At 52.7% G+C, this 12,558-nt stretch overlaps 1 protein-coding gene across 1 annotated transcript; it reads right to left on the reverse strand.

Annotated features, from left to right (window-relative positions):
- Nucleotides 1-2,827: 2,827 nt before the first annotated feature.
- FOXG_06975 (uncharacterized protein) lies at nucleotides 2,828-3,850 on the reverse strand (the record flags this gene model as incomplete). Its single annotated transcript, XM_018385613.1, has 3 exons — nucleotides 2,828-3,277; nucleotides 3,356-3,545; nucleotides 3,627-3,850. The coding sequence occupies 3 exons, from the start codon at nucleotides 3,848-3,850 to the stop codon at nucleotides 2,828-2,830; spliced, it is 864 nt and encodes a 287-aa protein (XP_018244206.1).
- Between the last annotated feature and the right edge of the window lie 8,708 nt (nucleotides 3,851-12,558).

A 12,558-nucleotide genomic window follows, 5' to 3' on the forward strand; every position in this document is an offset into this window, starting at 1 on the left:
ATTATGAGTTTCCTTATTCCACTTCCCATGCCTGCTGCTCTGTTATCACCGGACAACCCGTATCTCGGCTCCACAGTATTCGAAATTACGTCTCACGCTCTGCCGCAGTCAGCAGAGCAAACGGAGGCTTGGGCAAGCCAGCCTGAGACCATCTACATGACGCCGTATAACATAGCAGAACTGATGGACCCTTACATACCGAACATCCAAATTTCCAGGTGGACATCAGTTGAGACAGACGATGAGTTGCTGCGAGCACTCTTGCGAGCATACTTTCTCTATGACTATGCAAATTACACTTGTTTTCAGAAAGACATCTTCCTCCAGGCCATGAGAGACAGCGATACTCGATTTTGTTCTCCCTTACTTGTCAACGCTGTCCTAGCTGAGGCATGCGTAGGTCACGAGAACGCAATAACACGTAGATTTGCTAATCCGTTACTCAGCATAGTTATCGTAAAGCCACTCACCGTGCCCAGTACTGGAGACCAGAAACTCTGGGCTACAGGTTCCTCGCAGAGGCGAAACGACTCTGGGCGCTAGAGAGCGGTAAGTGCAAGCTCACTACTCTACACGCCGCAATGGTGTTGCATGTCATCTATACCATGAATGGGATGGATCAGGTCGGCATATCTTATCTGCTTCAGTCGGTTCAATTGGCGCAGAGCCTGAAGCTTTTTGCACCGGAGCAAACGGAAGGGAGAACGAAGACTGCCCGTGTATTTACTGCTTGGGCCCTGTATCGCTGGCAATCGTGGGTCTTCTTACTCTATGTTCTACACAATCTGGGAAAGGCTGATGAATAGGCGATAGATTGCAGGCCTTCCACAATATGAGGGCTTCCCTGATCAGAGGACCTCCAGCGACGCCTATGCCAGACCTAGACGAGGAACCGTCGTGGTATGGGGAACTCTGGTTAAGATACCCGCCCAGTTCGACACTGGTACCAATGCACTTTGGATATGTCTATCGAGCTCAAACGGAACTACGCCGTATTTCAAATGGCATTACCTGTATTATGTTTACGGGCCAAAAAACAGCTCGGAGTTTGCCATCAAGCGAACTTGATCGTTTACAAAAGGTACTCGACGACTGGTACATTGCTCTCCCAGAACCCATCAAGTCGCACAAGGCAGTGCTACCGTGCCAGCTCATAATGCAGTAAGTTCCAAAACAGCAATAAGACTATATTGCGCGGGCCTCGAGGTTGACATATAGGCAGCATGGAGTACTGCGTCCTGCTCTTTAAAGTCGCTCAAATGGTGCAAGAAGGGATGAAGCCGCCACGCCTATCGACAGGTGTTAAAGCACTTAATAATAACACTCAACATTCTAGAGCTGTTGCATACGCTTTAAGATGCCTCGAAACTGTACTTCGTCTCTACTACCTACGCCACAGCTTCGAGCACGGCGACACATACCTGACCTATTTCCTCTCCATCCTAGCAAATACGACCATCGAGAACATGAATAGGGACTCAGTATCCCCGGATGATACGGAAACTCTTAAAATCCTACGTGCAACGCTTCTCCTCGCTGTTAAAGGCCTCTACGACCAAGGCCAGCACGTATACGTCTCGTCCGCCATGTGCCGGCTGATAAGGGACCGCATGACGAAGGAAGACATGGACGCGCTGAGGCGACACACGACGTGGAAGGACGATCAACCGCTGGTCCCACAATATGTTAGATCGACGTTTCCGGTGACAATTGTGATGCTGGAAGAGGATTGGCAGATGGAGACAGTGGAGAATCTGGCCAAGAAGTATGATCAGTTGGCACTCGAGGCGAATGAGGGTGAAAGTAGTATGGTCATCACGCCGGATGGGAAGTCTGAACAGACTGGATGAAAGCTATTGATCGACGGACTTGTCCTCCCAGTCAATAAACGCCCATCTGCGAGACAAACAGCAACAGGAAACGAGGATCGACATCAAAACCGGAGGGTAACCTCCGGCGTTCCAGCCACGTAGTCTTTATTAGATATCGCCCCTCTGGACCGGACCTCTCTTGAACAACACGATCTCGCCCCAGGGGGCAACACTACTTCACTCGGCGGAGCAAAATCAAATCAGGGTCACTTATGATATCTTTCTCGTCATGTGGAAAGCCTTAGCACGCCTGCAATCCCATCCAGGCTGCTTATGTCAAGTAAATACCGGCCACTGGTTCCTAATACTATACCAGAATCGAGTTTAACGGAGGATATCTCTTGCTCCTAGTCTCAGTCTTCGCTTTCAGGCCACATCAAGATCCCCCGAGCGGGAACTCGTACGGCCTGCGAATCGTATCGAAAGAAGAAGATGCGAGTAAGACCTCCCTGAATGCGGTTATTGATTTTATATAAGAATTATGTAGCCTAAGATAAGTGCAGTGCAATGGCGGCAAGCCTATATAAGCGCTGTATTAAAACTACTATAGATTGCATCTACTGTACCGATAAGTAGGGAAAGGGCATACTAGCCCTGGAAGGGCGCAATAGCGAGTTGATGACCGAGTTAGAATAGCTATGTAATTTACCTATTGAGACGTCGTAACATAGACCTACGCTAGTACCATACACGCCAACTGAAGTCCCCAATTGGACACTCCATTTCTTTACGTACAGTAAGTGAAAGGGCGACTAGTGCTGCCTTGGAGCTTCTGAAGCTGGTTGCCAATCAATCCAATCCAGTCCAATCCTTCGAGAAACCCAAATTCAGTCCCGCCAGTCCAATCCATATTGCCTCCAATCCAATCAGATCACTGACTGAGAAGCAATAACCAAACTCATAATCATTGAACAAGGGGCCAGTGTAAAGACAAGGCAGGACCAGCTGCTAAAGTACTACTTAGTCGCCTCGGAAGTGACAGCAGATACCTTCATGAATTCCTTAAACATACCCATTAATGAACCCATGTTATTATCCATCTTCGTAGTCATATCCTTCATATCCTTTAGCTGGTTTTCTAGGCTCTCGACCCTGTCCTCCAGCTTCTGGAGCATTCGAGTGATGCGCTCCTCCTTGAGCTCCTCCTTGGGTGTCTCCTCGGTGGCCTCCTCAGCCTTGGCCTCCTCCTTGGGAGGAGGAGGCTTGAAGCTCTCAATGGTCTTCTTATAAGCCTCAGACTCGGTCACGGTGGTAGCGAGCTCCTTGGCCTCAGCGATCTTGAGTTTCAGCTGGGCGACCCAGTTGTCACGTTCAGCAGTGTTGGCAGCCCTGAAGCTGTGCTTGTTGCCCTTGGAGGTGAAATGGAACTTGTGGGAGGCATCTATCTCGGGCTCAGTGGCATCAGCCTGTGGGGCACGTCGTTAGAATAAACTATGCACTCTGCAGATGATTTTCTTTTGTGGATCCGCGGGAGCTTAGCTTACCAGGCTGATGATGCCGGATGGGTTCATTTTGTCGCCGAAGAAGAGGAGACCCTGACCGGTGTGAGAGGCCCAGGCGATGTTGCTGTGGGCAGTCTCGGCCGACTTCTCGGTCTTAAGGTACTGTGTGAGCGCTTTGGGCTCGAAGGCGTCGGTGCCGAAGAAGAAGAACTCCTTGCTGGCAATCAGGCTCCTGTGGGGGAATCAAGGTCAGCAAACGGGACATGTGCATCGTGATGCAACGTCGCGGCGCGACGCACGTGCAAGGGCTTACCTGGGGAAGCTGACGTCATGAGCCTTGTGGCCCAGATGGCCCTCCTCAATGGGCTTGATCTCCTTGTTCTCAGTCTTGGACTTCTCAGTCTCAGTAGGCTTGTCCTCCTCGGCGGGCTTGTCCTCGGTGGCGAGAGCCTCGGTGGGGGTCTCGTTGACGGGAGCGGGAGCGGTCTCGGGCTTGATCTCCTGAGGGACCTCGACGTTCTTCTGTTCCTCGGCCATTTTGAATAGAGTTGTAGTGAGAGTAGGTTTTTTTTGTCACAAACAAATGCGGAGGTATAATAAAGAAAAAAGATCCTAATAGATCCAGGCACAGAAAAAGCGTTGGATGTTTGAGTGTGGTCTTGGGACAGAGTGGCGAGGAAGAAAGAGTAGGGAAAGGCTGCTGGAGCACGGGGACGCGGGGGGTTACGAATGACCAAAACATCACAAAAGTAGCTCAGCATGGATACATACTTTCCACCAGCTCAACCTACAACAGATCTTGGTCCCATGCTAGTTCCCGGTGATCATCGCCACATTTCACCCTTGTCTGCACCAAAACGACTCGAGTGCTGAATAGAAGGTGGGCTTCTTGTGACAATCTGCAAAGAAGTTGCCCCAACAGAGGGGCATCCAGAATGCGTATCCAGCCGCTTCTAGCAGATAAGCAAGCAAGTAGGCTCATGTCGATTGATAGCAGAGAAGTCAAAATTACATCGCGACAAGCAAAAGGGATGGTTTCGACGTCATAAATGGATGACTTTCTGCGGGGTATTCTACTACGTGTCGCACCACCCGATATCTATTGCTCTGACTATCTTCAGATGACAAGAGTTCTCGATTATCGATGATGGGAAGCGGCGTCATTAGGCGTCATTACAGATCTGTGGGAAGGTTCCTGCTCAAAGGCAATGTTTTTGCTTCTGGGAGGGAGAGAAGGGAGTGGATTAGTACGTAGCCTAGCCACAGTATTGGCTTCTCTAAAATGATAATTGATTTCTTTTCAATTCCAACGATGTCGTCCCAGCCGGGGTGAATATTCAGCCTTGCAGGACAGATGGCTACGGCTCAAAGGGGCTGGCTCCAAGCGGATAGGAGCAGCTCAATGTATATCGTTTTGGGAGAAAAGTGGGGTTGTTCAAATATCCAATAGATCCGAATCGATCATTTTTGTATCCAAATCAAATCAAATCAAATTGGAGACTCGATTTGATATGATTTGTTTGTTTGCAAGCCTGAGCTTGATGTTGAGGAAGCAAGCCTCTTCTGGGTCTCAACTGCCTTGTTCGATGACCTCCCAATAGTGCCAGTACTTATGGCTCGATATGGGATGGCAATAAGCTTCATGGCTCTGATGCGATCCATGTGATCAATTCACACCCTCAGCAGTCATCGGTGGTGTAGGGAACAAGTCGCCGCTTGAGGCGTCATCGTGACGTATCTACCTCGTACCCCTCCGCTCATTTTCCTTTACAGACTTGTATGTGTTGTATCGTGTCGTCGACGGGGGGTTGTTGGCGCCAGCAGCCCTCTGGCTCGGATGCATGACGATGAACCAAGCTTCTCGAGTAGCACCGGTGGCAATGCGTAAGGTACGGCCGCTTAGGTCAAAATCGATGCCCTGCACGTGCTTTGCGTTATACGGGGCACTCCAATGGCGAAACGATATCGTGATATATTGTCAAAAAAGTGACTGGGCCTGCAGATCGGCCGGCGCGGTAGACCGACGATGCTAACGAAATCGAGTCGAAAGACGGGGTAATAATCGTCTTCCTCGCTTGCCGGCTTTGAGCCTGTCTTCTTGCTCGCTAGTCTCGGCGCTGTAGGAGGTCAAGAGCACGTGCCCTAGACGATATGTGAAGGTCTTAATCGGCCTCTTCAGAGGATTCATCGTCTCAATGGCCATCCTCGTCGAGTGCTATGAAGCAACCATTGTTTTCGCCTTCATCTGTGTTGTAGGCGCACTCATCACTTCGAACTACCCTTTGTGGAGGCTCTGTCTGAAAGAAAACATCGCAGATGCGGATCGGCTTGATCCCTTCTAGCCGTGGCTGTAGCTTTGACATGCAGATGACTGCGAAGAGCGAATTGGCCCTCGTTGTTGTCAAGAACCTTGTCCATCCATTGGATTTGTTCCCGAGTTCGTTCACAAACATCGGGGACGGATTCAACGACATTAAGCAACCACATCATGTTATGTCGGGTAGGTAGCAGTAATGTCGATCAAAAGTGCTTGGTCCCTTCGTACTCCTCCAAGATGATGCCGGCTGAAATGGGCAGAAGTAAGAAATACTCCCTTCCGCGTTCCCGGTCCTCCCAATGTGGCAGGTGCCATGGGAGCAGAGAGGGTCGTCCATGTTCTGCATACCATCGTGGACCGACAAGTTTCGAGAAGTGCTCGACAGACGAGCATATCAAACTCCGCTGTGCTAGTCCGGTATTACACAAGCGATCCGTCTCGTACATGCATTTCCACCATAATCTACAAAGCACGCTTTCCAAGGAGTGGAAGTACCCCACTGTCATATCCTCGGACTTCGTGTCTGGCGCGATGTCTGGGTGTCGTGTCTTATGATCATGGACCCATTGCCATAGAATACGGGCGTTATCTTCAGGTGGAGAGAAGTATGGCGCCCAAAATTGGATCTTGAAGAATGTTGGTTTTCCATAGTACCAAGACTTGTCGTGTTGATAGGTGCCGACCTCGTTTTTCTGACTACTGTTGAGTGCAACCATGATATAATCTCCAACTACATGACGAAACCGGCAATCGAACGGCCCTGCATATTGCTGAACTGTCTCCCAAGACTCTTTGAACGCCCGGTAGAGTCTGAAGAAGTAAAGATGATTCCACGACGGTGGGCTGGGTCGGTGGAAAAGATGACGGAACACGAAAGACGACCACCCATCATGAGGTGGCAAGTACTTTCGTGTAGTTATCCAGCAGGGTAACTCTTGAGGTAACTTATCTGGGTCGGTATCTGAGTAGAGTTTAGCATAGAGAGCCCATAGGTATCTAAAGTCGGTCAATTTCGTTTACCTACCTCAGGTCGGCTCTCTATTCTGTCGCAAGGATACTCTCGGGGGTTAGCAGGGATTGTGTTGGTACTGACCACCATGATGTGATTGGCCCGCTGTAGGGTTCTCAATTGCCACGGGTGGTAAGATGACCAAGAGCTATGTTATGTTATGTTATGTTATGTGTATTTTTCGTCCGGGGGGCCGTAGGCCCCGAAAGTCCCCTACTGGAGCACAGGACGTGCTGAGCTAGAGAAATCGGAGCATATCTACACGCTAATTACAGGAATGCTATTGGCCATAGAGGATTAGTCATTCGCCACGCGAAATTAGTCTTTCCTATGGCGTCCAATTTCTGCAAACGCGTCAGTGAACCGTACTCCATCCAGCATATCATCGGCACAAATGGCGCATTCTATCGAGCCTGTTACCCGTCAGCGGGATGACAAGGCGCAGCTGGCACAACGCAGCCGCTTCTTGGAGCCTGATATCAGGAAGGCAGAGATCAGCCTATGCGTGCGGCAGTTTGAGACTGCCTCAAGTTGATCCCGACCAGATGAAGGGCGCTGCAACGCCCCTCATCTGGTCGAAACAGGTAAGAGAGAGACAAAGAAAGAAACAAAATCTGTACAAAAGCGACGTGCAGAAGATAGGGACGGTAGGAGAGTCGCGAGTGCGTCCCTGGTCGTCGTTGCCTAATAACGAGGGCATATCTTTCCAAAGAACGAGCTGTCCTTGGAAAGGTCGACGAATTTGGTGAAAGCTCTCCCTGTTGCTAGATTGATTGCTGCATTCGGTGATGGGGTCAGCCTCACCCGATGACGCGGTGGTACTTTTCTGCAGTAGAATATGTGATCCGGTGCCTTGCGTCGGCCGCATGAGCAGACCAGGCGTGCGTCGTTGTGGTTGAACCTCTCGTGATACACGGCGAAGTCCCCGTGGAGGGACCTCGCTGCCAACAAGTGGTGCAAGGCTGCGCGCGGGAGTGACAGCTCCGACGGGCAGCCTGTGGTCGCCTTGAGGTTGAGTTTCTTGTACTGCTCGGGAGCGGACGTGGACCACCATGCCTCGAATGCTTCTTTCAGTTTCTGTCTTGCGATTCTTCGTAGGTGAGCCAGCGTCGGTTGAGCATCTTTGGGCTCGGGCAGTGCTGATGCTGCTTTTGCCAGTATGTCGGCCTGTTCGTTGCCGGGGATATCGGAGTGTCCTGGCACCCAAAGCACCTGGACGGCTCCATGCGATGTTGCCAGAGCCTGGAACTCGAGGAAGACGTGTTGAGAGGAGTCAGAGGGTGTACCTCGCAGGCACGTGGCGGCCGCGAGGTTATCCAGGCAGATGAAGATGTTCTGTGCTGCATCTCGCAGGTTTAGGGCAGCCTTCAGGCCCTCCAATGCCCCGGTAGCTTCAGCGTCGAAGACCTCAGCAGGTCCAAGGCGACCCGATCCGTCAAAGGTTGGGACATTGTTCTGGTGAATGGTAAAGCCGTAGCTGGCCACCCCTTCTGAGGACAGAGAGCCGTCGGAGTATACAACCAAGGTGAGCGGGTCGAGAGACTCGACCCAGCGGATAAAGGCGTCGGCTGATTTCTTCTTTGATGCCATCTGGAGTGGAGGCATTTGTTCTTGATGGGAGCATCGTTGAATAAGCTTTGGTCGTGTGCAGGATGCCAAGAGTTCGTCTGTGCGTCGAAGACGTGTCCTGAAGACACTTTCTGTCTGTATTTGATATCTTCGCTTGATGAGGTCATGGTAAGTAGGTTGGTGAGGCCGGCGTGGCGGGCGCGTTCGGCCCGCCAGAGGGTGAGCTTCATCCAATGATTTGAGTCGTGCGGAGAATCTAAGTCGCCTTGCTTCGAGCAGTTGATCGACTGGTGGTATACCGCTTTCTCTATGTAGGATGGCGGTGGGTGTCGTCTTCCAGACAGGTAGTATGGCTCTCATTGCCTGGTTCATGGCTTTGGCCATTATCTGTACGAGGTGCTGATTACTGGATGGTAGGTCCTTTGTGGGCTGGTTCCACCGCAGCCTGGTCCTGCCCGGGTACCACGCCTCGGAGCCGTGAAGCAGCACCGGTTCGACACATGCTCTGACGGCACTTCGCACAGCGCTCGGCAGAGGGCCGTGTATCGTGTTGGTGAGGCCCCGTAGATGGTAGGCCACTGCCTTCGCTTTAGCCGCCCATTTCTCGACATGGAGTCGGAACGATAGTCTGCTGTCCAGCCAGATGCCAAGCCAGCGCAGAGCTGATTCAGGGTGCTTCTCTGCATCGCCGTGGCGTACCGCCGGAGCAGTCCTGAGCTTGCTACAGGAGAAGTGCATGACTTCGGTCTTCTTCGTGTCAAAGGAAACGCCGTTCGCTGCGCCCCATCGCACCATCTCAGCGATGGAGCTAGATGCCATAGCAGTGGTCTCATCTACTGTGTCCCCTATGGATAGGATAGCCGTGTCATCTGCATAGCCGAAACGACCTCGTGGGTTGCCTAATCGGTAAATTGGCTCAGTGTAGAGCAGAAAGAGTATCGGCGATACTGGCGACCCCTGAGGGAGGCCGCACTGGAGGGGAGAAGAGGGCGTGACGGTGTCCTGGTACCTGACACGCGCAGACCGGCCGCTCATGAAGGAGCCAGCCCAGCGAGCCAAATGGTCAGGCCAGCCCTGTTCGCGGAGACGCAGCACAAGCCTATTGCACATGACGGTGTCGAAGGCACCCTGAACATCCATTGTGACCAGAGTCGCCACTTTCTTGCGTGCAAACGCTTCTTCGATGTCGTGTATCAGGGCAGTCACCAGGTCTGTTGCAGACCTCTTGGGGAGCGCTCCAGCTTGCTGTGAGTGAAGGACGCTGTAGTGCACAGCTGCCCAGGCTAGGCGGCGTGCGATGAGTCGCTCGAGTCCCTTGCCGAGGCAGGAGAGCAGTGAGATGGGTCGCCATGCTCGCGGCTCTGTGAGGTCTCTTCGCCCTGGTTTCGCGATCATGACCACCTCCGCCTCCTTGAATGGTTTCGGATGATGGCCTACAGAGAGGCATCCTTCAAACAAGCGGCGGATGTGTGTCCCAATGATGTGCCATACAGCTTTGAGAAGGTTGACGGTGATGTTATCTGACCCTGGAGATGTATTGCCTGTGTGGATGGTGGCATACTGCGCCTCATCTAGCGAGATCTCAGACGAGAAAGGAATCAACCTAGAAGGGGATACTGGTGTCCACGCGTTTGCGATGTCGTCCTCAGCAGTTCTTCGTTCAAGCGTAGCCTGCCGGAGTGCGTTGGCTTTATCCATCTGGGTTTCGTACACGACATTGTTGACCTGTAAGGGCGGGGGCTGGAAGCCTCCAGGGGGTTTCAGCCACCGGACAGCCTTGAAAACAGCGCTATTACTGGTGAAGCTGTCGATGAGGTTCCGCCAATACTGTCTCTTGGCCCGGCGGACCACACGGTGAAAGTCTCTTTTGGCGACCTGAACATTCTGGTTGAAGCTGAGAGGGTAGAGTCGTCTGATGGCTCGGAAACCAGCCGCCGCGGCGGCGCACTCCTCTGTCCACCAGGGGGCTGAGCGTCCGCCTTTCCGTGCCGACCGGCCAGCTGCCTTCGCTGCGGATGTCAGTAGACTTGCAAGTGAAGACGCAAGCTCGTCCAGCTCTTCGGGGGTCGAGTCTGCCCGGGGGATTTCTGCGGCTCCAAGTTCTACAATCTCGACAAATCGCTTAAGCTCATCTTCCGTCGTAACCCGGATCTTGCCCGGCTGCGATGGAGCCAGCTTGATGTCGGGAAAGGTCAAGCTGAGCGTGAAATGGTCAGAGCTAGTGGCGAGATGGTCCTCCACGGTAGCTTCGGCCAAAGGCATATTAGTAAATGCAAGGTCGATGGTATTGCCATGCGGGTTTGTCGGTATATCTAGAGTGTTGAGAAGGCTGAGTTCATGCTCTGACGCCCAGTCTGCAATTTCTTGGCCGCGGTTTGTAGCCTGGCCTGTCTGCCAAGTATGGTGTCTGGCATTGAAATCGCCAGCAACGAGGCAGCGCTCCGGGACAGGCCATCGCAGTAGCGTGTTCAAGGCGTCCTTCTCGTCGTTTTGGCGATAGAAGTTAACTATCGTCATGCCGTTGACCGTGATCCACAGAATGTCGCGCGTCTCAAAGGGCCGAATCTGGTCGGCCAGAAGTCTTGGGTCTCGTCGGACATATGTCATCACTCTAGGCCGAGTGTCGTTGCTGTTCCACATGTCGACTGGCGTGAACACGTCGTATGCAGGGTGTGTCTTGGTCAGACAGCGGTCTTTGGTATGAGCTGTCTACGGCTCCTGCAGGAGTACAATGTCATATCGTTCCGTGTCGGCCAGCGCCAGGGCGCAGTCGTGGGCCGGAGGGATCTTGCCGACGTTAGCCTGGAAGACCTTGAGCGGCTTCTTGTCGTTCTTTTGTGTCTGCGAGTACCTATTCCTGGTCATGAGATCGGTTGATGAGTATTATTCGACGCTTACGCGGTGAGCCTGGCCTGGGATGTTCAGGCTCCTCCTCTGCCTCATAGCCCGTCCTAGGGACGGTAGCCACCATGATGCACGAGGGTGCCCCTGACGCAGCCGGACTCGGGGTGCGAGCGTTCGACTGTTGATCTAATGCGATACCATCCCTTGGCAACTCAGTTGTGCTTTGTTGGATTTCCGTAAGCGACTCTGGCTGTGGATTTAAGTGCCGTTGTCGGTATGTCTCCGCGCCAACCATCCGGATATGCTCTCGTTGTTCTTTAGTAAGTCGGCGAAGGATGCCGCGTACTCTCTTCGGCCGTGCTGGGCACTTACGAAGGCTGGCCTCGTGGGAGCCTAAGCAGTTGATGCACTGTTCCCATGCAGCGCAGTCGTCTACAATGTGGCCAGTCTTGCCACAACGTTGGCAGACTGGCTGTCTATGGCAGTTGCGGGCAAAGTGGTAGCCCCAGCACGTTTTGCACTGTTTGGGTACGTCGGTTTTATCTATGAGTCTGGCCGCCCGGCTGCCGAAGAGGGACCAGAACCTCTTCTTGGTGGGCTTCAGGAAGGACACGAGTAGAGTCTTTGTCAGGGGGTTATCCGAGAATTGTCTTCCGGTACGTACGTCAATGGGCTTGAGCCCAGTCTGGATTTCTATCTCATCACGGACAATACTGTCACTATCCACCTCATTTCCGTAAAAGTCAGACAGTCTTGTAGGAACGTCTGAGACCACATAGGTGAACCATTCCTTGTTCGTTTCTCCTGCTGTAGCTCCCAGTTCAGCGGCCCACTCAGCTTGCTTTTCTACCAAAAAGTCGCATGTTGCCGAGTCGGCAGCCAGAACGGCCCATCCCGATCTGACCTGGAACACCTGCCGGATCTTGTCTGAGACAGCGCCGAGCTTCTCCCGAATCAGAGTCCGGATGGCATAGCTACTGTGGGCCCTGGCCGGAGCTCCGGCTTCTAGACGGATAAAGACGCGGAGGTCTTGTCGGGGTGGGGCGATGGTCGTCTGTTGCCCTTGGCGATGAGGTGGATCTGTTTATCGGACTTTATGTTGTTGTTGTTGTCTGTAGGTCAGACGGTCATGGTCAGTGGGAGGCGCGGCAGCGGCCACGCTGCTGTATGTAGGCTTGGGGGTCACAGGTCCGGAGCAGGAGAGCTCTCGTTTTCAAAAACCGAGGAAATCATTGGCAAATTGCTGAGCGAAGCGTCGTTGCGGTCCGGTGACGAATTGCTGGGCCGCTTCTTCAAACTTGGTACAGAAGGCCCGGAACACCATCAGCTTGGTGTTGTACTCTTCCGCGTGTTCTCGCGCGAGATCGTTGGCTGATTCAACGATAGAGATTGGTCGTTGTTCAAAAGTGGATACGGGACTGGCACGCTCAGCTCCTTCCGTAGCTGTGGTGGTGGTGGCGGCGGCGTTGAGTGGTGAGGATGGTGTCTGAGCCATCCGGCCGGAGC

Source organism: Fusarium oxysporum, chromosome 6 (genome assembly GCF_000149955.1).
Source record: "Fusarium oxysporum f. sp. lycopersici 4287 chromosome 6, whole genome shotgun sequence".
Taxonomy (NCBI): domain Eukaryota; kingdom Fungi; phylum Ascomycota; class Sordariomycetes; order Hypocreales; family Nectriaceae; genus Fusarium; species Fusarium oxysporum.